Source organism: Dasypus novemcinctus, chromosome X, assembly GCF_030445035.2.
Source record: "Dasypus novemcinctus isolate mDasNov1 chromosome X, mDasNov1.1.hap2, whole genome shotgun sequence".
Classification (NCBI taxonomy): Eukaryota; Metazoa; Chordata; class Mammalia; order Cingulata; family Dasypodidae; genus Dasypus; species Dasypus novemcinctus.
Window position 1 is genome coordinate 54,975,442 of NC_080704.1, and position 26,322 is coordinate 55,001,763.

Here is a 26,322-nt window from a genome sequence, read left to right on the forward strand (position 1 = left end):
GTATACTCAGTACTTGGTGGCTGGGATAATATGCTCTTTATACTTCCACAGTCCAAGAACCTGCAGGTGGGAGGATACAGAATGCTTCCTTTACACAGTATTTTCTGCTTTGGGACCTATCCTCAAGTTAGGAGACTATCCCCTACAAGGAAGCACTCAGGGGATGACGTTCCTTGCAGGAAAGTTCACACAGACAATGCTCCCACCTTAGCTACCTGAAGATTAGTCAGGGCTCTCCTCCTGAGACTCAAGAGCTAGGCGTAGGGGAATTACCTCTGGTGGTAGGTCCATTGGGCCAGATTTTCTCCTGGTAGCCAGTGACTGGGGGCTCCTACACTCTCTGAAATCAAAGCACGGACAAGCACATGAGTAGGTAGTGTGCATGAATGTGAATGCATGAGCTGGTGGGAGGGAGGGCAGCCATGAGGGAGAGAGGACAGAGATGCCAGATGCCAGGAGCATGAATGTGAGCCCAGACATCTAGACTTAACAGGGAGTTAAAAGAAACTCCCTGGAAAGAAACAGACAGCCAGAACCAGAGAATTCCCTACTCCATCTGTCAAGATCCAGAGAGTGAGCCTGAGAGAGTGAGCTGCCAGTGCAAGGCAGCCTATTCCAAGAGAGAAAGGGGGAAGAAAAGACAAGACTTCCTGCTTGGGAGACAGAGACAGAGACAAAGAGAAAGAGAGAGAGAGAGAAAGGGGAAGGGGAGACAGAAACATACACACACACACGGATGTGTAGAAGGGAAGAGAGAGGCATCCAGACTCACGAAGACAGAGGTAGAAAACTCCAAAGCCTAAAGAGAAACTGAAAAGGCACGGAAGGTGACAAACTCCCCTGCTCAGCAATAGAAAAGGCCTACTCTGCACACCACCCTCAATGCCAGGTGTCCCCAGCCCTTCTTCAAACTAAGGAGGTCCCTGTGTAGTAGCTTATCTCTAAAGAAGACTGCCATCAATTTCCTATATGCTACTCCCTCACTCAGGGGAGCCTTGAGCTACCATGTAAGAAGCCCAAGTTCTGTTGCTGGAGAGGGAGGCCACAAGGCGGAACACTGACGTGCCAGTCATGTGACTGGAGAAGTTTTGGACATCCAGCCCAATTGAGTCTTCAGAGGGCTCCAGCCACCATCTGACTGCAAACACCTGAGACTCCAAGGAAGCACCACCTAGCTGAGCCCTGCCAACCCACAAATCCATGAGAGAGAATAATAAATTGTTAAGTAACTACATTTTAGGGTGGTTTATTACATAGCAATAGATAACCAAAACACATAGAAAAGACTATGGTGGCCCTTTTGAGGCTTGTGACACCCTCCTTCCCCTCACAACAAAATCAACACCTACAAGACAGATTTTCAGTCCCTTTAATTCGGTGCTCTGAGGAGAGGACAGAATGGCGGGTGCGGGCTGGGGAGGGAGGTGCTTCCTGAGCCCTACTCAGCAACTGGTCAGTCTTCATCTTCTGGCAGCTGGATTTTGCTAGGGTCGAAGCAGTTGGATTCCATGATGGGGAGGCCATTAGCTTCTCGGTACTTCACAAGCCTCTCAGCTTCCCGGCGGGCCCAGTCCCGCATCCTGGAGATGGCAGCAGCAGGAGTATATGTGAGGGAGCCTCACCAACACTCATCCCCCTTCAACCTCCACCTGTGCCTCTGCTCCCCCACCCATCCCACTCTCCCAGACATCCCATGCACCTGTAGTCAGGCAGGTACGCCACAAAGGTGCTGCCGAGGACGAGGACAACGGAGAAGCCAAAGAAGAAAACTGTTCGCATGTTCCAGAGGTCCACGACGGGGTCCTTGTCATAACCATGCGAGTCTGGGTTCTGTAGTAAGATGAGGAGGTATCAATGAGAGCTTCCTGCCGCTCCACAAAGCCTCACGCTGGCCCTTCATAACCTGGTCTGTAATCTGTAATCTCACCTCAGACCAATCTTCTCTTCCTCACTGCATTTCTCTCTATTTTTAGAACATGTCAAGCTCTTTCCCACCACAGGGCCTTTGCACTTTCTGATCCCGATGCTTTCCCCCCATATCTAGTCATGGCTGGCTCCTCCTCATTCAAGGTTTTTGCTCAATCATCATTTCCTTTAGAAGGCATTCCCTAATCACCTTATCTATTAAGTTGAACCATAAAATATCACCATTTTTATAGGTCAAAGTGACCAAATACTGGCAATTTTCTGTGATTCAACCTAATAAAATAATCTGCAACCTCCATGTCACTCTCCATCTCCTTAATCTGCTTTACTTTCTTTCCAGCTACAATTATCATTATTTGAAATTATATTATTTACCAAAGTAACATTCCCTCCAGATCCTCTGTATCACATTAGCTTGTTATTATCTACATTACTTTATATTGATGTCTTCTAATATTTCACATGTTCATTTTCTGTCTTCCCACTATCACATAAGCTCTATGAAAGCAAGGGCTTTGTGTGATTTCCACACTACTGTGTCCCTAGGGCCCAAAACTGTGCCTGGCATACAACACATATTCAAGAACTAACAAAATAAGTAAGTATCTTGTATATCTAAGCCACTAAACCAGAAGTTAATTTTGATGAGGAACTTATTATGTACCAGGCCTTTTCACATACACAAACTTCACAATATCCCAGTAAGGCAGAAAGTGGCAATAATAAATAATATCTTTTAGAGCAGGGGTTCTTAACCTTTTTTGTTCCACAGACGCCTCTGCCAGTCAGTCAAAAACCACAGTCCCCTTACTAAGTCCACACTATAATGTGTTATTATTTAATAAATATATCACACCTGCACCAACACGTCCCCACAAGAACGTTTTTTTGAATTTCAATTCAAGCTCACGGATCCCTTGTTAACAACCACTGTTCTAGAGCTAAGTGAGTACTTACTAAGTGCCAACTGCTGTTCTGAGCATTTTGACTCATTTAATTTCATGAGGCAGGTGTAGTATTGTATTTTTTTGGAGTCCTATCACTTTCCCCATTTTACAAAGAAACTGAAACACAAGGGGTTCAGCGACTTGTCCAAGGTCACACAGATGAATAACTGTCAAGGCCTGGATTCAAACCCAGACCGTCTGACTTCGAGTCTCCACTATTAATACAGCACAACAGACCTGGTAGACCTAGGTTCAAATACTGATTTCCACCACGTACTCAGTTAACGTTAGCTTGGGCAAGCCACATAACATCTCCAGGCTTGTTTTCTCATCTGTAAAGCCGGTATATAATAATGTCTATCTCGAAATAGTATTGTTTTAAGGATTAGATGAGCTAATGAGTGTGAAGTTTTTACCACACTGCCTGGCAGAATGAGCGCCATATAGGTGTCTAATGTTATTGTTGTTACACTATACTGCTTCTAACGTGTTTTGGGCACTGCCCACTTGAGGTTTGATTTCTGTCTGCAAAATAATGCCAATCTCGCATCCAGCCCTAGACCAAGGATCTCAGGGGACAAAAGAGGAAAATAAGCTAAATAAAATTCCCAAAACTTCGAGGATTTCTTCCGCTGCGCAAACATCAGCCAACTAGGAACGTCCTCTACTGCGCCCCGTCCGCCTGGTCCCGATTGACCCTTTCGACTTTCCATTCCTCCTCCCTCTCACCTTCTCGTAGAGGTTTTCATCTTCGGGATCCGGGTCCTCCTGCCAGTGTATGGTCGGTTCCTGCGGCCGCTTCCCCGCCACGGCAGACGGAGCGACTACAGCCCTAGAGGAGGCGGATTCCCAACGGACACGGGCCGCCGGGGGCCCCTGCGTTACAGCTGCGGCCAAAAGGCGGCGAGCGCACAAACCCAACAGCCTGGCCGCCATGGCAGATTGCTCTGTAGCGTCTCAGGAGCGGGGACGGAAATACGACTCTGCGCAGCTGCATTTGGCGCATGCGCAATAATTGTCGCTCCGCCCCCGCCGCGGTAACTAGGTTCCAAGTCTGATATTCTTTTCAAACAGGGCGGGGCGCCGAGTGGCCCTCTCGCTCTCTCTCCGTCGGGTCCTGGTGGGACCAATTCATCTCTTATCCTCTCGGTCAGGCTGAGAAGTTTCTTATTGACAGGTCTGCTCGCTTCCTTGATGGGAAGAAAGCGGTGACATTTGGGTGGATACGGTTTCCAGCCAATTGCACCGAGATTCCTCCTGCCCTTTGGGAAAGGGGGCGGAGCTTCCGTTTGTCTTTCATCTTCAAAGGAAGCCAAGCTTCTAAAAAGCGGGCCTCGCCCGATTGACCAATGGCCACTCTTTTTCTCGACTTGCGGGCGTTCGCACGGAGAGTGGGGAGGTGGCATGCGCTTGCCAATCAGAGGAGGCCAGGGCTGGCCGACTGTGGGTGGCGACCAATAGAGGAGGCCCGCCGGAGCGCGCTCCCTTAGTAGGTGGATGGTGGTCGAAGCACCGGCTCCCTTGTCGTCGCCATTTTGTATTGCTATTTGCAACTGGCAGGGAGTAGGTGGCAGTGGGTTTCCTGGGGAGGGCAGCGCGCTTGGCGCTTCTCCCCTCCCCTCTTCCCCCCCTCCTTCCCCTTTCTGTCTCCAGCCACGGACTTGGTTGTTACGCTGATCAGCTCCGGCTGAGCTGGGAGAGTTGGAGGCGGTGGCGGCGGGCCGAGGTGATGTCTGGGAGCCCTCCCTTGACAGCCCGGACCGAGAAGGTGAGCGTCGATGCTGGTCGTGGGGGCGGAGGTAAGGGGCCGGGAGACGGAGTGCATAGAAGAGGCGCAAGGGTGTACTGTGGGCCAGGGGGCCTGGGGCGCGCGCGGAACCGAGGGATGCGTGCACAGTCTGAGCCCTGGAGAGGGTGTCTTTTTTTTTTTCTTTTGAGAGCAGAGGCGCGTGCGCGATTGGGGCCACGAGATGGGTGCACGCGAATTGGGGGAAGGGAGGGATGGATGGGAGTGGATCGGCTGTGGCTTACTGTGTCAGTGACGCTGGACTTTTATCCGTGGAGAGGCGGGTGTCTGCGACTTTGGTTTTTATCCACAGGGGAAGGGGTGTGCTGTCTGCTCTGTCTGTTTAACTTTGGTAGCTATCTATCAAGGGGGAGGTGTTTTGTTTCTCTGGTGTGGATTCGCAGGCAGGGGGGAGAGCGGTCTGTAGGACTCCGGTCTTTACCCCTAGGGTATGTGTCAATGACTCAGGTCCTTATCCATGGAGGACTGCCTGTGCGGGGCCCTAACTCATTTATTGCTCTGGGAGAGGGTGTGCAGAATGTATGCGTAACTTACTGCCCCTCCTTTGGGTGGTTTCTGTGATTCTGACGTTCATCCATTGAAAGGGAACTGAGTGTGTGATTGTGGGTCTTATTTATTGTAGGTCCCTGTCTGATTTTGGCCTGTAATTACTTGGAGCTGGTATCTGTGACTTTGGGCTCTTAACCTGTTGTGGAACCAGTGTGCGACTCTGGCTCCCTTGTCAGAACTTACTAAGGGTTTTATATCTGGCTCTCATCCAAATGGACCTCCGCTTGTGATTCTACTTCTTACCCATCTGGGGAGAGGTAACTCTGGTTCTGTGGCTTGAGGAAGAAGAGAAAATTAGTGTGCGTGTGCATAGCGGAAAGGTGTTGTGGCTGCCTAGTGTTGGGCAGGTGCTATTACTGACAGACTTCCCAGATTGTTGTTCACAGGGTGGGGCCTGAAGATTCAGGATACATCATGACCCTTGGCTGAGCCATATGCTGTATCAGAAGAGCACAGTGGTTTAGAACAGCTCTGAAAGAGCCCCTGTTGCCTCTGAGAAAACTTGTGCTTAAGCTCTGGGGAGAGAGCCGCCTTGGGACCTGACTGAGGATGAGAAGCAGAGCTTTAGGTTGAGTCAATGCCATGTGAAAACCCAGGCTGAGCTGGCCAGGAGCCCAGGGAGACAGTGGCTGTTTCATTGCCAAATTAGCCCCTTCACCCCCCTCCTCCCCCAAGAATGTTTCATGGTCTCCTACGTTTCTTGTTGGGAGGATGGAATGGAACCTGGGGGCCCAGGGAAGGAACTTGGTGGTACCTGGGAGTCCCATTGTTATGAAGTGTTACATCTGTATCTAACGTGTCTAATCTTGAGCAGGTCATTCAGCCCTGGGCAGGCAACTTGTCTGTAACTCTCAAGTGGCAAATCCCTGACTACCGGATGGGTGGGTGGCATCACCACCCTCCAATTTCCAAGGTCTGTGACCCTTAGGAGTATTCCAGATTTTTCTGCAAAATGCCCCCCTATCTGATGAAGGCCTTGCTGTTTCCAGGGAGCGGGCTGTAGCCTCGTGTTTGTGGAGAAAGGAAGAAACAGGCCAAGCAGGGATTGTGTTCCCACTGTGGTCTACAGGAGCATCAGCAGTTGGAAGACAGTGTCCTAGGCCTAAAGGACAGCAGAAAGTGTGGAAGCCAGAGTTTCTCAAGGAAACATCCTTTGCCCCAACTGCTTTGACCCCTTTCTTCCCTCCCTTCTCCCCAGAGCCCCTGCAGGAGGAATCACCCAGGCTGGCAGATCATGGCAGCAGCAGCGGGGGTGGCTGGGAAGTGAAACGGAGCCAGCGACTAAGGAGGGGCACCAGCAGCCCCCGCAGGCCCTATCAGGACATGGAGTATGAAAGACGGTAAGTTATCTACCTCCACCCCTACCAAGCAGCCCAGGCTTGTCCCTGAGTGAGAATTGATCCAGGAAGATGCTAGGAAGGGCCTTTCATGCAGAGGAAACATCACAGCAGATGACTGATTTTTTCAGCAGACATTTCTTTGACAGCTGTCGTGAGCAAGGACTTGTGCCAGGCTCTGGGAATGCAGTGGTGAATGAGACAGATAAGGTTTCTGTTACTAAGGGACTCACAAGGGAGACTGCACAGTTCGCAGGTGACTACAATAAGTGCAATGGGTACCATGGTTGGGTGGGAGGGGATCAAGAGAAGGGAAGGAGTCAGCACTAATGCCCAGGTTTCCAGCTTGGGTGACTCAGATAGGTATTTGTTTCCATTTCCTAAGAAGACAATCACTGCAGATTGGTGAGTGAATATTGGGTTGTAAGTGCCTATGGGTCAGGCTCTCTAGGTTTGGGAGATAGGAAGGAGTCGGGCCTTCAGAGTCAGGAAATGCCCAGGTCAAGAATAGGAAAGGCCAGGCCAAATAGTGGGACACTCCAGGGATAGGATGGGCTGCAGTTGGTGTGATACTTGTCTTGGAATGGACTCTCTTGTCACAGTTGTTTTTAGACTCTGGCAAGAGCAAGAAAGAGTTGGAATACTTGGTCAAATACAGAGACCCTGGGCTATCCCCTCAACCATGCTGTTGGATCAGCCCAGGTGATTCTGATGCAGATGATCTAGCCATGACATTTTAAGATCACATAGGAAAGAAGAGACTTGACTCTCCCCAGAAAACTTTTATTAAGAGTCAGTAGTTTTTTTTTTAAAACGCAGGGAGAAAAAAAAAATTTCTAATGTTTTTTGTTGAGTTTCTTTCACTACCACCTCTTTTTAAAATGTAGATTTACAATATTTTGTTTTATGAGACGTATTTATTGAGATGTGGTCATCATCCAGTATTATTCAGTCTTGACCTCAGTTTGACTAGATGACATACTTGACTCACACCTTACCAAATAAAGCCAATGGCTTTCTTTTGGCTTTTAAAAATTCTTGAATGTAGAGGCTTCAGTTAGTCATACTTTACAGTTCAAGGTAAGTTTATATCATAGGGTAGTATAAGGCCTGCCCCCTCTTACCATATATTTTTCTTTTTTTATCCCCATTTTCTATCTCTTTAGGCAACTGCTCTGTCTTGTTTTGATATGTATTCCTCTAGTGATGTTTTGAATGTTTCTGTTTTTAATTTACACTGTGGCATAGCGCTACAGTCTTCATTCTGTTTCCTGAACTTGTAACTCAACACTGTATTTTTAAGACTGTCTGTACTACCCATATGTATGTGCTTTGCTTCTCATTGCTGCTGAGAATATCATGGGGTGTGCCTACTGCATTTTATTTAACTATTCCCCCAAGAATGGGAACCTATTCTTAATTTTGTTGTGCTAAAATTATCATTTTTTTGCTTTATAATTTGTGCTTTCAGAATATTCTCTTTTCCTACCTCAGATCATAAAGATTCTTTTTACTCTATAGCTTCACCTTTCACACTGAGGTCTTCAATTCATCTATAGTCCACTATTGAATATGTTATAAGGTAGGTTCCGTTTTATTTTCCTCCAGAGAGTGAACAGTTTTCCCAGGACCAGCTTCTAAAATTGTCCATTCTTTATCGATTCATGACACCCCAAATTCAAGTTTTCAAGTTCACTCATGTACATGGATCCATCTCAAGTGATCTAATTTGTTCCATTGGTCTATTTGCCTATTCTTGGGCCAAAATCACACTATTTTTATTATTATGGTTTTAAATAATGTCTTAATAGTCCCCTCTTTGCTCTTATTTTTCAAGTTGATTTGGCCATTTGTGGAACTTTATTCATCTATATAAAAAGTTCCTCAAGTTCCTCAATAACATGCAATAAGAATTTTTATTGATATTGCATTGAACTTATTTATTATTAATTTGGGGAGAATTATCCTTATAAGTAGTCATCTCATCCAAGACCTGCAGAGAGAATTTTTAAAAATCTTTTCATTTATTTTAATTAATTTTTTGTAGGTGAATGTTTTAAATTTTGTTTCATGGACATAAAAATCTGAATAAATGAAAAGATAGGTCTTGCATATTCTTTGTTAAAATATTCCAAGACACTTCAGTAGTCTTTGTTGACATCTTATTTTATCATATATTCCAAGCTGGCGTTTGCGGGAGTAGAGGAAAGTGGTTGATTTTTGTAAGTTATCTTGTCCCTGCTGTATGCTTTTGTTATTTCTAATAGTTGATTCTGGTGATCTTTTAAGTAGTTGGTCATGTTTGTAAATACTGAGTTTTATCCCTATCCTACCAATCCTGTCACTACTTACTCCTTTTTTCTTCATTTGTAGCATTAGCCAGTAGTTTTAGTACCATGTTAAATAGTACCAGTGATACTGAGCTTACAAATTAAGGTTTGGTTTGGCTGGTTGTAACAGAAACCCCAAAGCATGATGGCGTAAACCAGATAGTTTATTATTCTTTTTCATATAAAGGAAATCTGCAGATAAGCAGTCGGTCCAGGGCTGATAAGCAGCTCCCTCTGCTTGGCTATCCTTAGCACGTAGTATTCTAGCAACAAGAAGGAGGAAAGGGAATATTTGTACTGTTCACCACAGTCATCATCCACAACCAGGTTCAATATGTTCTACAGTCCCAAGTTTATCCTCTAGCTTTCCTTCTGTTGACATATACAACCTTTTTTCTCTTTTGTCCATTAATTTCATAAATTGCATTAAATCACATCCTTGGCATTCCTGAGGTACACTCCACTTGATCATGGTTTGTTTGTGTACATTTATAACTTCTCCCCAGAATCACTAATTGCAAATATTTTGCCATATTTGCTTTGTCACCCTTTATATATACATAATACACGTTTTACCTTTTTTTTCTGAATCATTTGAGTTAGTCACAGATATCATGATCCTTTAACTGTAAGCACTTCAGTGTGTATGTACAAAGAACAAGTACTTTCTGTTACACAACTACAGTACAATTATTGATATCAGGAAATTTAACATTGGTACAATGCTTTTATATTGTATGAAGTCCATATTCAGATAACATCTCTTGTCCCAATAATGTTCTTTATAGCAGTTTTCCCCAATCCAGGATCTAATCCAAGATAATGCATCACATTGAGTTAATTTGTATTTTTGGTCTCCTTTAACCTAGAACAGTTCTTCAGTTTTTTATGACATTGGCATTTTTAAAGAGTGCAGACCAATTTTGTAAAATGTTTCTCAGTTTATGTTTTCTAATGTTAAGTCATGAATTTTAGATGGAAACATTAAAATTTAAGTGTTTTTTGTGTGTGTGTGTGTATATATAGCACCGTTAGATTGGCTCAGCTCTTGGATTATTTAAAATATTTGCATCTGTGTTCATGAATTAAGTGGTCCAGTAATTTTTCTTTCTAATATTTATCTGGCATTGGAATCAAGGTAGCCCTATGACATGAATTGGACAACTTTTGCTATTTTTCTCTTTATTGGGGCAACTTTGATAAGAATTATCTGTTCCTTGAAAGCTCAGTAGAACTCACCTTTATAAATACCTAGGCCTGGATTTTTTATTGCCATTTGATTTATTTCTTCTGCCAATTTTGGCATTTTTCTGTTTTCCAGAAATATACTCATTTTGCAGAGGTCCTCATATATTGTTATTCATTTCAGCTTCCTAGAAATGTATTATAAAAGGAGTCTGCCTGTGGAAAGTGTTTAGTCGAAGCACTCTGTAGCCAATTAAAAGTATCCCTCACTATCCAAATCTGTTCCCTTCCCGAGTTTACATATGAGTTCAATACCTCATTCCATTTGGATGAAGTATTGTCCTGAATGTCAGAAAGTTCAGAATTTCATCTGAATTTTTCTTTCAATTCTGCTTAGTTCTTGAATTCCAACTAGAGTTCAAATAGCGAAGGATACATACAGTAAACCAACATTTTTTAAAAACCGACACTGATCATATCAAAAAACAATACTCATACCACTGAGAGTGATTTCTTGTCTAGGAATTTATCATAAGGAAACAAGTTGGGTTACAAACTGAGCTTATGAGGACAGGGGCTTTGTTTTGTTCACAGCAGTATCCCCAGTGCCCAGAACAGTACCTGACACATAGTAAAAGCTACTTGTTGAATGACTAGATGAACTAACAAGCAATTAGGAAAACTTGGAAACCAACCTAAATGTATGGAAACATTTTTGGAAATCAAAAATGCCTGGTAGTAGATAACTGGTTATTGATAAAATGACACATTTATATAATAGAATCTTACACAGCCATTTAAAATGGTATTGTAGAACATATCTAATGATATGAAAAGATGTTTATGATTTATCATTTAGAGAAGGAGGTTATAAAAGAGTATGATCACATTTTAATTTAAAAAGGGGAGGAGCTAAAAGTTCACAAGAGCAATGTTAGTGTTTTGCTACTGGAACCAGTACTGTGTGAATATCTTTGTTAACAGTTACTGGAGTGTGTTTATAGGAGCGCTCTCTAGTAGTGCTGTGGTGACTATCTTTGTTACAGTTAACTTTTGTGTTTTAATGGAGCACACTCTGGCTGTGCTGTGGTGGATATCTTTGTTACAGTTACTAGTGTGTTTTAATGGAGCGCTCTCTAGCAGTGCTGTGGGGACTGTCTTTGTTACAGTTACTGCAGTGTATTTATAGGAGTGCTCTCTAGGAGAGTAATTGCGGGGTCAGAGGATGCATTTGTTAAAAGTTTATATCAACATTTCCAGTTGCCGAATTTCCCTCCCAGAGGGTTGTAAGAGAGGGCCTCTTTTCCCCACACGTTTGCTAATACAGTGTACAATCAAATTTGATTTTGTCAATCTTCTAGGTGAAATTATATTATTTTAATTGGCATTTCTTTAATTGTGAATGACATAAAGATACGTATTTCCTTTTCTTTGACATCAAGGTGTGTTTCATTTTCTTTGAACTGTTTATTCATGTCCTTTGACCATTTTTTTCCTGGGTTGTTGATCTTTATTAACTTGTAGGAATTCTATATAGTAAGAAAAATAGCCTTTTATCTTTAAAAAGAATTTCAAATATTTTCCCCATTTGTGACTTTGTCTTTTAACTTTATTTATGGTATTTTTCCAGTATTTTATTATGAAAAAATTCCAAACATTCAGGAAAGTTGAAAGAATGTTATAATGAACAACTGCATAACCATCACTAGATTCTACCATTAGCATTCTACCATACTTGCTTATCACATATTTGTTTATGATTTTTCTACACTTCAGATATTTAAAATTTTTTAAAAGCCCTGTTGTTGGAGTTTTTTGTTTGTTTGTTAGTTTAGAAGAATTTCCCCGTTCTTGAGGTGATAAATTTTTTTCTTATGCTTTCTTTTTGAGAATTTTATGTTTTCTGTTTCAGCATTTAAGTTTTTGATCCATCTGTAATTTATTTGGTATAAGAAGTGAGGTGGGTAAGCAACTTTATTTCTTTAGGGGTCAACAGATTTTTTTGTAAAGGGCCAGGTAGTAAATATTGTGTTACCGTGGACCATACAGTCTCTGTTACAACTACTCAACTGAAAGCAGCTATGGGCAATATGTAGATGAATGGGTGTGGTTATGTTCTAATGAAACTATTTAAGATGACTGGATTTGACCCACTGGCTGTTGTTTGCTGACCACTTGGCTAAACAGTTATCACCACCATATTTATTGACTGATCCATTTTCCCTGTTAATTTGAAATGCAACCTATGGGTTATACTAAATTTCCATGTGTTTTTTAGAGTATTATGGACTTCATTTCTCTGATCAGTCCAGTCATATTTTATTTTTTTAATGGGGAACTGCATTGTCTTTTTTTAACAAATCAATTTTGTTGATACAGATTAATAAAGCATACAGTCCATCCAAAGTGCGTACTCAATGATATTTGGTATAACATTTTATTTCAATTGTTCTACCTTTAAACAGAGTTTTCCTGACTCTTCTAAGTTGTTTGCTGTCCTTCACTGTTATAAGCAGTGATGCATATGAGCAAGGATATCTATACATCACATTCCTAGAATTAATGGGTCAATGGGTATATGAATTTTGGGTTTTGCCAGCTATTGCCACTTCCCCTCCATAGGGGTTCTGCCATTTTCACTCTCACCGGCAGTATGAGAGTGCCTGTTGATCTCATTCAGCCTTGCCAAAGGAGTTTGTTGTCAAATATTTGGACTTTTACAAATCTGTTGGGTTAGAAAAGGACCATCACAAATCTTCATTTCAGAATTCCAAATACTGTATGTAGTTATTCCCCTTCTCCAGCAGGTGGAGCTCAATTCCCCTCCCCTTGAGTGTGGATTGAAAATGACTCACTTCCAAAGAATAGAGAATATAAAGGGAAAACTAGGAACATTACAGTGGAGAAACCTGATGAACACTGTGGTCAAGGTTAATATCACCAGTGATAAGTCAGGTTGATATCATGTACTCCCTGAAGTGATGAAAAGGGCACCTCACTTGTATGGTGTGCCCATAACCCTAATCACAAGAACACATCAGGCAAATACAAATTGAGGGACATTCTACAAAATACATCACATTACTTCTCAGAACTGTCAAGGTCATAAACATGGGAAGACTGAGAAATGTTCACAGGCCAGAAGAGACATAAGAGGACATGATGACTTAATTAAATGCACTGTGGTATCCTGGATTAGATCCTGGAACACAGAAAGGACATTACTGGAAAAACTGGTGAAATCAATAAAAATTTGTCATTTAATTTCTTAGTTTTTGTGAATGTACTGTGGTCTTGTTAACATTAGGGAAAACTGGGTGAAGTGTATATGGGAGCTCACTGTACTATCTTTGAACTTCCCTGTAAATCTCAAATTATTTCAAAATAAAAAGTTTATTTTAAAAACAGTCTTATCATTCCTTTTGGCTGGAACCGCCATCTTGTAGTAATTCACCAAAATGTCAAACACAAAGGGAAAGAGGGGAGGTACCCGCTATATGTTTTCTAGACCTTTTAGAAAACATGGAGTTGTTCTTTTGGCCACATAAATGTGAATTTGCAAGAAAGGTGACATTGTAGACATCAAGGGAATGGGCACTGTTCAAAAAGGAATACCCCACAAATGTTACCATGGCAAAACCGGAAGCGTCTGCAGTGTTACCCAGCATGCTTATGTTATTGTGGTAAACAAACAGGGTAAGGACAAAATTCTTGCCAAGAGAATTAATGCATATATTGAGCATATTAAGTACTCTAAGAGCCAAGATAACTTCCTGAAATATGTAAAGAAAAATGATCAGAAAAAGAAGGCCGCCAAACAGAAAGGTACCTGGGTTCAGCTGAAGTGCCAGCCTGCTCCACCCAGAGAAGCACACTTTGTGAGAACCTGACCTACTGGAACCTAGTCCCTATGAATTCATGGCATAAGAGGTGTGGGAAAAAGACTTGTGGATTATACAAATGTTAGGTCTTTGATTTTTCTCTTGAGTAGAAGTGTTGTTTCCCCTTCCCAGAAGACAAAGTATTTAAAGCCAACTATGTCCTAATTTATTGTGTAATAAATGTCTTTACTGTTAAAGAACAAAAACAACAGTCTACCAGTATAGTTTTAATTTTCATCTTTCATTATGTGAAACGGCATTTTTTTCAAATACAAATCATTCATGTTCTTTTCTGTGAATTTTCTTCATTGCCTTCCTGTAATTTTCCCGGTTTGTTTGTCTTTTGACTTAGCTTATGATGGTTTTTGTTTTTTGCCCAAGCAGAAGCATTTTATTTTTATATAGTTAAATTTAAGAATTTTTTTCATATTTGGCTTCTGGATTTGGGGTCATAGGCCTTCCCCATTTTAAGGGCATAAATTATCCTGTGTTTTTACTTCTACTTTTTATGGTTTCATTTCTTCCATTTAAATCTTTGATCCATTTCAAATGTGTCCTGGTACAGTTTTTGAAGTATCATCATAAGGTCTTGTACAGTATAGGTATTTAACATTTTTTTTTAATGCAGTTCTACTTGGGAACTTCCTGTTTTCTAAACAATTGTTTGAATGTAGATAGACTATTTATTTCTCCATATTAATTTTTTATTTAGCATCCTTACTGATTTATCTTCCTTTGTAATCATTTTTCAGTTGCTTCTCTCCAGTTTTTCAGGCATGCCCTCATATCTTCTACAAATAATGATAAATTCACCTTCTCTCCAGCTTTTTTTTTTTTTTGAGATTTGCTTACAAACCTTTAATCAAAAGTAGATAATTAGGGGTTCCTGACTTTTTTATTTCAAATTTTTAAAGAACAATCATGCATATTATACAGGATTCCTATATATCACCTCACTACCACCACCTTACATTGTTGTGACATATTTGTTAGAAATGATCAAAGAACATCGTCATGATATGACTGCTATCTATAGTCCATAGCTTATAGTTGTGTTATCCATAGTCCATAGCTTATAGTTGGTGTATTATATACTTAGCATCTTCCAGTTTTCTAAACAATCATTGTCTGAATATAAGTAGGGTATTTATTTCTGATATTAATTTTGTATCCAGCATCCTTACTGATTTATCATCTATGTAATCATTTTTCAGTTGATTGTCTTCAGTTTTTCAGGCATACCCTCATACCATCTACAAATAATGGTAAATTCCCCTTCTCCTCTCCAACTTATTATCCCTTTTCTTCATTATTTAAATGCTTTTGGTAGTGTCTTTAGAATAATGTTAAAATAACAGTGTCAACGGTAGATATTTTAGTGTTATTCTTGACCAGAATTGGAATCCCACTGGTAGTATTCTACCATGGTGTCTATTTTTTCTTGCTTGCCCATGTTTTCCTTTTTTTAATGAGCATGTATTGACTGCTTTTTTTTTTTTGTAAGGAGGTACTGGGGATTGAACCCAGGACCTCATACCTAGGAAGTAGGCGCTCAACCACTGAGTTACATCCACTTCCCTATTGCCTACTTTTTAAAAAATAATTTCTAATCATTATTTTAGCCAAAAAATAATTATTGAGCACCTCCTGGAAACCTAGGATGTTGCTCAGCTTTGGGGAATGTGGTAGTGAACCAAATAGGTATGGTTCCCTTGTTTTGTGGAATTCTTAGTCTAGTATTTAAGTCATCCAAGAAATGCAAATTAAATCGACTTTGAGATAATTATTTTACAGTTATTGCAGTAGGAGAAATTTTAACAAAACAGCTTCCAGTGCTAGCAAGGCAACCATGCAATGGGCAGGGTGGCACAGTACACAATGAGGTGGAGAGGGAGAGGAGTCAGCAGGGACTTCACCCCATAGGACCCTGCAGACCTCACAGGACCCTGGTGAGCATTTTGGTATGTTACCTTGAGAATAATAGGGAGCCATCGAAGAGAGCGATATGGCTGGGTGTGATTGCCTTTGCCTTGTAGAACACTGACACTTTGGATATAAAGAATAAATGGGTGGGGGGAGCCTGGGTAGAGGTGAGGAGACCAACCAGGATGCCACAACTGATGTTCCAGTGAAGGAAGACAGGTGTTAGCCAAAGAGGGTGGGTGGAGGGAGAGGAGTGGATTGGATTTGAGAGAGATATGGGATTCACTTTACCCCGTGGGGTAAAGATTTAGGAATCCCTGGTTGGAGAGTGGAATCAAGGGCCTAGAGGGAGTGGGCAGGGATCACCCTTACCTCAGAAAGATCTGCTCTTTAATGCCTCCCCATTCTTCCCCCAGAGGTGGCCGTGGTGACAGGACTGGCCGCTATGGAGCCACTGACCGCTCCCAGGATGATGGTGGGGAGAACCGCAGCCGAGACCATGACTACCGGGACATGGACTACCGTTCATATCCCCGCGAGTATGGCAGCCAGGAGGGCAAGCATGATTATGATGACTCATCTGAAGAGCAGAGTGCAGAGGTGAGGCCTGGGGAAGGCCAGGCCAGGCCTGGGTAGGGCAGGCTCCTGAAGGAACTCTGTGTCCTACTGCAGCACTGTGTGCAGAAAGTTCTCAGCTCCCATGCTTTTGGACTATGCTGGGTGGCTGTGCCTCACCTAAAGGGTCTGTCCCCACGCCCTTCTCCAAGGGGTCCTCTCCCAAGTTGGGTCTCCCTGACTTCTACATGCTTGGCTCTATACTTCTGAGGACTCCTGGCCACCACCTCTCTCCCTTCTTCCCTGTTGTTCAGTTTGGTTCTGTGGTTTACTGTGAGCCCTGTACTGCCTGCTCCCAGCCAGTTTGGACCATTCGAAGAGCCTCTTACATGGGACCCGGCGTTCTAGGTTTGGGAGGGAATCTGGAAGAACAGGCTGTCACTAAGCAGAGCAGCTCCAGGAGACCAGTATGGCCATTCCCAGTAGTGAAAGAGCTCCGGAGCAAAAGAGAGGACCTCAGACCTCTCCTTTGGGCTCAGAAGGTAGCCAGTTCTATGTTGGGTAGTTACCCCTTACCTGAGGGATGAGGTGTGGTACCATCGGGGAGTCCCCATCTGAGGGGAAGAAGCAGCCTTGCCTTGCCTTAGGAGAAGCCCAGTTTGAGGGGGCAGTTAGGGCCCTCATCCAAGCAGGCAGACAGCTCTCCTGCCTAGTGGGGGAAGGAAGGGTAGCCTGGCAACTCCAGCCCCAGGGGAGGGCAGAGTATGAGCTGTCTCCTGGCCTCTGGAGATTCCAGTGCAAAGGCCCCTGTGGATGTACCAGGGGATGAGGGCAGCTGTTTCACAGTGGCAGCTGTTGAGCTGTGCCAAGATGTCTTCAGAGACATTGGGTATGGGCCCTGGGTGGACCCATTGGGAAAAGTAGAGTAGGACATTGAGTTCTCAGGCCTCCTAAAGGGCAGAGGGGTATGGACCCAGGCCTGGCTTGGTTAGCCCAGGCATAGGTTGGGCATCAACCAAGAACCCAGCAGCCATACCCTGTTTTGAAGGAGAGTGGTGGTGATGGAGGACTGGCCAGAACCTATGGATCAGGCACCAAGGGGCAATACCCGTGGCCCTCGTACCTTTGCCAGCTCCTGGCTGGGTCTGGCTGAGATAGTAAGCTGTTCTTGTGCCTGCAGTTGGGTTGCAGGGCCCAGGCCAGGCTGGGGCACTATAGAAGAGATGTGGTCTTCTGTGGCTTGTGGCACAGTTGGGCACATACTAGCTGGCTGGTGAGGGAGGAGGGAGTAACAGGGATGTCAGGGTCTAGTTGCCAAACCTCAAAGTGTCTGTCCCCAGAAAGGTTTAAGCTGTCAGATGACCTGCCAGGAGAAAGTCCTCCCCCCTTGGCAATACCGCCACCAACCTCTCCACCCCTCACCTCCCCAAGGCAGCCCCCAAAAGCATCCCTTGGAGAATTTCCAGCCCCAAAAGGGTTGCAGTCCAGAGATTTTAGCCGGAGCCCGCCCACTCCTGGCTTTCAGAGCCTGTCCGCCTCAGAGAACCAGCGGCCAGCCCCCAGGCCCGCCCCAGACTGACTGCCCGTCTGGTGTCTCTCATCTCGTTCTGTTGGCCAGGATTCCTACGAGGCCTCCCCGGGCTCCGAGACTCAGCGTAGGCGGCGGCGGCGGCACAGGCACAGCCCTACCGGCCCGCCAGGCTTCCCCCGAGACGGCGACTATCGGGACCAGGACTATCGGACCGAGCAAGGGGAGGAGGAGGAGGAGGAGGAGGAGGAGGAGGAGGAGAAGGCCAGTAACATCGTCATGCTGAGGATGCTGCCACAGGCAGCCACTGAGGATGACGTACGTGCCCCCCATGGCCCTGGGCAGGTGGCAGAGCAGGAGGCCAGGCTGAGTCTCCTCCAGGGCCCTCAACTTCTCCCCTTACCCCCTCACCCCCAACCTCAACACCTTTCATCCCCTTTCCCCACCTGGCTTCTGTTCCCAGCTCTGATCCATCCTCTGTGGGCAGTCCCCATCATCTGGTCTAGAAGGGAGGAGTGTTAGATAGGCTGGCTTGGTCAAGGGGTGGCGGTGGTGGGTGTCTGGTGATCTTGGGCACAGGAGGAAGAAGAGCGTTCCTCCTGCACATTCCACTGCTCATCCATCCATTCTGCATATGCCGATAGAGGGCCAGGGACGTACCAGGCCCAGTGCTGGGTATTACTGGTAGCAGAGCTCTTGTACTGGGCTCTTGTAACCCTAAGGGGTCCTTTGCGAATTTCTCTCATATTCCTTTTCTTCTGTTACCTTCTCATACTGACTTCTAACAAGCCACATAAAAACCCCACGAAGGCCACCGAAGAGGCTCCTTCACTAGCCTCCCTGATCCTGGTCCCTTCCTTCCCTTGAATTCTCTGATGATCCATCCTCTGAAATCTGCCAGCTGCCCATCTTGTTGCAGAGAAAATCCCACCTGTGCATTGAGAGCTTCTAGTCTGGAACCCGTGCCCCTGGTCAGGGTCCGGTATTTGCTGATTGCTGGCATCTGTTGAGGCTTTACCACACAGTGAACTGGATGGGGGCTGACTCAGTCCTCACAGTAGCCCTACAGGGAACCCCATTGTATCCCCATCCTGCAGATGAGGAAATCAAGCTCCCAAGCAGTGAAGTGGCTTGCTCACAGCCAGTGAGTGGCAGAGCTGAACTGGGGTCTGAGCCATGGCAGCTGAGCCTTCCCTGAGTGTTTGGAATCCTGATAGGCTCTGCTGTCTATTTTCGCTTTTCATCCTCATGACAGCCTGTGGAGTGTTAACCTCCTTTCTGTTGTCTAACCTGATGGAGAGACAGGCCCAGAGGTGTTAAGATTCCTGCCCAATAATGTCTGGCCTAAGCTCCCGGTCCTCTTCAAGAGGCCCCACTGGCCTAGAGACCCTACTGGCCTAGAGACCCTGGTCCAAATCATCTGTTACTGCTGCAGCTTGTCTGGGCTGCTCCATCCAGGAAGCTTTCCCAAACCCCCAAACACCTTTCTGTTTCTGCCCTAAGTTACTGCTGCTCTCATGGTCTGAGGCACATGCCTGGGGTTTACTCAGACTCCATTCCTTCCCAGTGCGGTATTTACATCATGGGTCTCTTTTGATGCAAGCAGGAGGGTGAGCCCTTTGAGGAGGTCAAGAATTGTACCCCAGCTTTCCTTGTTTTGTGGCTGCCACCAAGCACATTGTCAGACCATTCCCACCTGCCATTCTCGACTTGCTGGCCTGCTTCCTCGCATATTGTTTTCTGTGCCCCCCAAGGGTCATTGTGCTATTGGCCTTTACCTTGCACCATGCCCTTTTCTCCATTTGAGTCACTTTCTGTAAGTCTGAAGCTGAAAGCTGACACTAGGTACAGGTATGGAAGTATTGTTGCTCAGGGGAAAGCCCTGAGTGAGAGAGAAGCGACAGTACATCACTGATGACCCCTTGAGGGCCTGGAGGCCTCCAGCCAGCCTCATATCTCCTCTTATGCTGAGCCTGCCCCACTCTGTATCTCCCTATACAGATCCGTGGCCAGCTGCAGTCCCACGGGGTCCAAGCACGGGAGGTCCGGCTGATGCGGAACAAATCATCAGGTGAGCTTTTGTTCCCAGTGTCCTCCCCTTCCACTGGCCAGCCTCAGCCTTTGAATCTCCCTTTTGCCTCTGCCTTCTCAACCTCACCCTCCCTGCCCTCCCTTCCTGCCACAGCTGGGAATGGGCAGCTTGGGGGGCGGGTACCTTCTCTTCCTTCTCTCCCCCTTTCCCCACTCTCCTCACAGCTCCAGCTAACAGCCTCTCTGGTGGGGCTGTCAGGGGTGGGGACACAGCACTGAGCTGAGTGCTCCCCGGGGGCAGGGCCAGGGCCAGGCTCCAGGGAACCTCCTCTTTAGTACTCTGAGTATCTGAGATGGTAACCTCCCCCCACCAAACACGCTCTCTTCCCTCCTTTCTTCTCCTGCTTCCTGGCCCCTTGTTCTCCCCCATCATTTTTCTGGTAACAGCCTCTGACCAAAAAGTAGGTCTGCCATGGTCCCACCCATGTATCCCAGGAAGGGAGGCAGGGGAAGGCGCTTGTCCAGGGGTGCATCCCAAGCAGCCAGGACTTCCTGGCCTGGCCTGTTCCCTCTCTCCCTCTTTCAGGCTGCGTGGAGCTGGCCTGAGGTTAGTGGGGTGGTAGCTGGGGCGGGGGGGGGGGGGTTATCTCTGCAGGACCTATGGCCTAGGCTCCCCGAGGTAGGCTCAGTGGGGCCGCACTCTGCCTGGGCTTCTCTCTCCATCTCTAAGTCTCTCTCCTCTCCCCACCTCCATCTCTCTCTCTATCTGTCTCTCTGTCTCTCTCTCTCTGATATACCATTCTGTCCTCCTGTGCATCCTGATGATGATTCTTTTGGAGACCAAGCATGCCCCCACCCCCAAGCCCTGCCACATCTAAGCTCTCCCTGTGTATGCACTGCTAAAGGAGGAGATGCTTTCCTGAGGCTTCTAGCCCTGAAATCCTCTTGCCAACCCTGGCCAGGCCTGGAGACTCTCTTAAGTAGCATGTAGGTCTCATTCTGCTTTACTCCAGCCAAACCACATGCTGACAGAGATTCTCAGTCTCTCTCTTCCCAAGGAGGAGGTGCTGTAGCCCCCTCTACGGCCCTGGGCCCTTCTCCCAGGTACCCACTGATTCTTACTCTAAGATCCTCCTGGCCAATCCTGGCCCCCCACTGCCCATCTCTCCGGGAGGATCTGGACCGTTTATGTCTGTAATCTTCCCCTTGGCCCTGAGGTTACTCCCTGGTGAGGCTTAGAGGAGGATGTGTCCTTAACTCCTCCCAGTTGCTGAGAGGCCTGGAGCCTTCCTCACCTCACAGAGCAGCTGAGCCCAGCTCCTCTTTTTGCTTCTTTGATTAAATACACCTGTTACAGGACCCTTTCTGGTTACCCCTGGCCTTGTGCTGGGCCCTGCCTTTGAGTTGTTTATTCTGGCTCATGTGGAGCCAGCAGCCTAGCCACCTTCCTGTCTCATTCCTTCTCTGGAGACAGACTTTGACTTGCACCCTTTCCCTCCCAACTTCTGCTCTCTGTCTCTGTCACCCCAGGCTGGCCAGGCAGGTCTGCCTAAACCCCATCTCTTTGTCTCTCTTCCCAGTTGGTGTGTGTGTATCTCTCCCCGCCACCCCACTCCCGGACCTCTCTTTCACTATTTTCCTTCCAATTCTCCTTCTCTCTTTCCTGCCTCTCCCAGCCATCTACCTTGCCTCCCCACCTACTTAGTCTCTCTCTGTTTGCGTTTCTCTCTTCCTTTCTTCCTTTCTCCTTCTTCCCCCTTCCCTCTCTGCCCCTCTGGTCCTTTCCCCTCGGGTCCCGCCCCCGGGAACGCCGTGTGTCCAAAGCTGTTGACTAACCCACTGCGTCTGTATCTGAATGCTGTCTCCAGGTCAGAGCCGGGGCTTCGCCTTCGTCGAGTTTAGTCACTTGCAGGACGCTACACGATGGATGGAAGCCAATCAGGTTGCTTTGCCGCACTTGAACCCCTCCCCAAACAAATACTACTTTGTAATCGAGCGCTCCCCATCGCCTGGTTCTTATGGACACAGTTCCTTGCCCTGTGGCCCCGTGTCCCATCCCCCCGTCCCGTCTCTCTCCCACCCCCCCTTCCTGACCCTCACTATCTCCTCTTCCCACCTCTCGATACCCCACTGGGCATCCCACCAAGAACGTACGTTCACCACCGGCCCCTTCCTACTATGAGGTACCAGCTCTGCCCCTCTGCCTCTCCTGGCTGAGCCTTCAGAGAAAGATCTGCCAGAGTGGGTTCTTTCACCTAGGTTCCCACTCTCCAGGGAGAGGAGCCTGTCTAGCCTGGGGCCTGGGTGGGGTGTGTCCCAGGGGGACGGCCCTGCTCTGGAGGTTAGCGGGAGCCAGAACTTTGTTCTGCTCACAGGGACTGCTTGAAATCTAGCCATTGGGGAATTTAGCTGTTGACACACTAGCTAGCAAGTCTCATTTTGTTAGCACTCTACCCATGTATGAATTGAGCCCTTTAATTTCCATGCAAGAGAATCACACTGCTCTGTTGTTCTAAAGCACCAGTCAGGTGTGTACATTTCATTCATACCCTGGACTGGCTTCAGTCACCCCTTCCTACCCTTCCCACTGCACCTACCTACCCACCCACCACCCACAAGAGTCACCACCTCAGGCAGGCCCATGTCTTCTTAGCAAGGAGCTGTGCACAGCCAAGAAGGAAGGGAGCCTGCTGCCCCAGCCCAGCCCAGTCCAGCATCCCAACCCAGCAGCTTTGGGACCTTCAGAGACCCAAGGATCTGCTCTGGCTGTCCACCCCCAGCCAAGATCACTGGTATAGGGCATGGAAGAAAAGCTTCAGGGGAGGAAGGGGCAAACGTGGTGACCTGGGGAAATCCCTGGGGCCATCTCTGTGGGGTCAGTAGACTAGTGTGATGGGCCAGGGACACAGCCATCCAGGGGAAGATAGCCTCCTGGCAGGAACTTCTGTCTTTCATATATGGCTCTTTCTTTTTCCCCTTCTCCAGCACCAGCGCGCGTGCACTCTCTCTCTCTTTCTCTCCCTCCCCTTCCCCTCTCATCCCCAAGTGTAGCCTGTATAGTGCTGGCCCTGGGTGTGGCCTGGCAGTGTCAAGGCCGAGTGGGGGATTTCCCCACTGTCTGGCAAGCGTCGGTTAGTCGAACACTGTGTGCCTGGTGGTGCGTGTTCACATGTGTGTGTGCGTGTGCCCGGAAAAGCAGCAAACAGCTGCGCCCGAGAGCTGTGGCGCTTTCCCTCCCTCCTTCCCTTCCTTCTTCCCTCCGTCCGTTCTCCGACCTCCCTCCGTTCCCTGTCCCTCATCCATCCAGCTGAAGGGCTCGCTCACTCTCTTCTCCTGTGCTGAAACGGTGCGTGGGGCACTGCTGCCTGGGCCTCACTGTGGTCTGCTTTTTCCCACAGCACTCCCTCAACATCCTGGGCCAGAAGGTGTCCATGCACTACAGTGACCCCAAGCCCAAGATCAATGAGGACTGGCTGTGTAATAAGGTACAGGGGCGGTGGGCAGCAGTTGCCATGGATAGAGGCAGCAGCAACACTGACGGCAACATCTCTCTTTGTCTAGGGCCTGTGAGGTGTGTGGGTGTTGAGGACTGGCTCAGCTTGAGTAGCTACTGTTCTTGCCTGCTTGCCATCCATCTATTCCATCCATCCATCCATCCATCCACAAATGTGTACTGAGTCAGGCTCTCTGGTGTCCCAGTAGGCTTTAAACAAATATTTAACATAAGTGACTAAGTAGTGACAGCAAAGTCATAATGTGGTATGTAAAATGTAGACTTTGGAGCCAGAATGGCTGAGGTTAAAATATTCCAGATCTGCATTGATTTTGGTCAAGATACTTAAACTTTCTTTGCCCCCACTTAACCCATCTGTGAAACAGAACTAATAATGATATCTTTCCCAAAAGGTTGTTGGGAAGATTAAAATGTGTTGATGTGTGGGGAGCACATCAAACAATTCCTGGCCCACAGTTAACGCTGTATAAGTGTTAACTCTTGTTATGAAAGAAAGGCACAGGGTGTTCTGAGAGCCTACATCAGGTGACCCAACCTAGAAGGACACTCTGACAAAACCATGTTAAAGCCAAGACCTCATGGGTCTAGGATGTAGGTTTTGCGTTTGTCCCCATATTACATATGAGGATGCTGAGACTCAGAGAGGTGGAACCATGGTTAAGCCTTTAGCCATGACTTGATTGCAGGAGTTATGGATGCTTCTGAAGGGTGGGCTTAGGTCTCCCCTTGGGGCTGTTCCTGGGCACCAGCCTTACAGCCAACTTTGTGAGTCTACAACCCTACTTCCCACAGCCATCTGTCACTCTTGCAACTTAAGGGGAAGACAGAACTTGTGGAAGTGCTGCCCCTCTCCCCAAGAAGGATTCTGCCTAGTAAGCAGGAGTGGTATCTGTTTGTGCTTAAAAAAAAGTATTCTCAGAGGGTGGGTGTTCATTGTCTCTGAAGAGGTAGGGATAGAGTGATAGCAGAACCCCATCCCTCCTATATTTTCAGATGCTCCTCGAAACCAGGGAATTATCTTCGACTCCTTCCCCTCCTTTATCCCCTGCATCCTGTTGGTCACCAGGTCCTGTTGCTTCCATCACAGAAATGCCACCTTCCCTCCCTTGCCATTTCCGCTGCTCATGCCAATCCTCACGCCCTCTCACCCAGACAATCGCCGCGGACCCCTCTCTGGTATGCTGGCTTCCTGCCTCTTTCTCCTGCCCTCTCACTTGTAACATTCCCATAAAAGCCAACTCTGACCGCATCCCTCCTTCTTTGCTTAAAACCCCCATAACTCTGAGCTTAGGCATGAAGATCCTCCATAACCTAGCTTCATCTTCCTGCTCCAGCCTCAGCTTCTGCCTGTCCCCTTGCCTTTCTACACCAGCTATGGAAGATGTGGTTCCCTGCACTGGGAAGGGATTCCCAGGAAAAAACAAAAACAAAAAACTTCTGGGCATCCTAGATCAAACCTTCTTACTTCTGTGCAGCCCTCCCTGACTATCCTCAACTGAGTGAGCTGCACTTCCTCTTGGCCTGTTCCCCTCCCCAAGCCCCCTGTTGGTAGACAGTCCACATAGACTGACCTGCTCCTCTTTATGCTCCATCTGCCTCCCTGCTTATTACACCACGATGCATATAGGGTAGAGCCTGGCACAGGATCAGTCCTTCGTAGTAACCTGACTGGACCTGAGATAGAAGTATGGTGGAAGCTAAGGGTCTCCAGAGGCTGGACTATCTTAATACCGGAAGAGCAGCAGGGTCCAACCCAGTCGTGGAAATAAAGGGTGGGGGTCTGGAAAGAGAGAGGCTACCAGGTTGTAGGGACAGAAACATTGAAAGTTTCTGAACACAGGAGTAAGTTTTGGGAAGAACAGACCTATAACTAAAGGAATTGTGGGAAGGGGACAGTCCTGGGAGGAACTGGGGTGGGGGAGTTGTTCCCAAATTGAGGGTGGCACTGAGGACACATTTGAAACCATGTGAAGGGAAGATTAACAGGACTGAGAATGACAGCAAAAGCCCCACAGCCCCCTGACCCTGAGATCTACCACTGCTTCCTGGGGCATCACAGGGTTCCCTGGGGGAATCTCTGGATCCATATTCGGTTGGTGCACTAGAAAGCCCTACCCTCTCTCATGGCCTGGCCTGTGTCTCACAGTGTGGCGTTCAGAACTTCAAACGACGTGAAAAGTGCTTCAAATGTGGTGTGCCCAAGTCAGGTGAGGCCCTCCTGTTTCCCTAGATGATGGTGGTTGGGAGAAGGGTGAGGGGCTGTTGCTCAGGGGTTGGTATATGGAGGAGGGTGACCAGCTGTGGAGCCTCCCCCTTTGTCAACCAACCTGGCTTCTACCACCCTTGACAGAGGCAGAGCAGAAGCTGCCCCTCGGCACAAGGCTGGATCAGCAGACGCTGCCACTGGGTGGACGGGAGCTAAGCCAGGGTCTGCTTCCCTTGCCGCAGCCCTACCAGGCCCAGGGAGTGCTGGCCTCCCAAGCCCTGTCACAGGGCTCAGAGCCAAGCTCGGAGAATGCCAACGACAGTGAGTCCATTGTTCCTTCCTCTTCCTCTGTGCTCTAGGGTTCTGGGCTGGGTTCTCCAAGGCCAAAGAAATGGTGGTGACCAGGACTTAGTCCTCACAGAAGCCTCCACCTAGTCAGGCGGGGGACATACGTGATGTAGGGAGAACAGGAGGAGGAGCATTGCCTGACCCAACTTTGGGGGTAAGCTGGGGTTTGGACTGACAAGCAGAGTTTATCCGGGAGGAAGAAGTGAGAGGAAGCAGCAGGTGCAGAGGCATGGAGACCAGAGAAAAGGGGACAGC

General features: G+C 46.9%; 2 protein-coding genes across 22 annotated transcripts in view; one reads left to right on the forward strand and one right to left on the reverse strand.

The window, feature by feature from the left end:
* Window positions 1–1,353: 1,353 nt before the first annotated feature.
* NDUFB11 (NADH:ubiquinone oxidoreductase subunit B11) lies at window positions 1,354–3,809 on the reverse strand. Its single transcript, XM_004472121.4, has 3 exons — window positions 3,603–3,809; window positions 1,700–1,830; window positions 1,354–1,580 (listed from the first exon to the last, which is right to left on the reverse strand). Exons 1-3 carry the CDS (start codon window positions 3,807–3,809, stop codon window positions 1,454–1,456), a joined length of 465 nt encoding a protein of 154 aa, XP_004472178.1. The 3' UTR covers window positions 1,354–1,453.
* Window positions 3,810–4,001: 192 nt separating this feature from the next.
* Window positions 4,002–26,322, forward strand: part of RBM10 (RNA binding motif protein 10) — a 30,839-nt gene continuing 8,518 nt past the window's right edge. For 4 of the 21 annotated variants that reach the window (XM_058292129.2, XM_058292131.2, XM_058292130.2 and 1 more), the window contains exons 1-10: window positions 4,403–4,672; window positions 6,428–6,569; window positions 16,302–16,485; window positions 18,059–18,286; window positions 19,970–20,039; window positions 21,868–21,941; window positions 23,398–23,484; window positions 24,507–24,689; window positions 25,660–25,720; window positions 25,864–26,040. In XM_058292129.2, the coding sequence (XP_058148112.1) occupies window positions 4,603–4,672; window positions 6,428–6,569; window positions 16,302–16,485; window positions 18,059–18,286; window positions 19,970–20,039; window positions 21,868–21,941; window positions 23,398–23,484; window positions 24,507–24,689; window positions 25,660–25,720; window positions 25,864–26,040 (1,276 nt within the window). In that variant the 5' untranslated portion in view covers window positions 4,403–4,602. Of the gene's footprint in view, window positions 4,673–6,427; window positions 6,570–16,301; window positions 16,486–18,058; window positions 18,287–19,969; window positions 20,040–21,867; window positions 21,942–23,397; window positions 23,485–24,506; window positions 24,690–25,659; window positions 25,721–25,863; window positions 26,041–26,322 lie in introns of all 21 variants that reach the window. The other 17 variants (XM_071213283.1, XM_071213287.1, XM_071213284.1 and 14 more) reach the window with 9 other exon arrangements.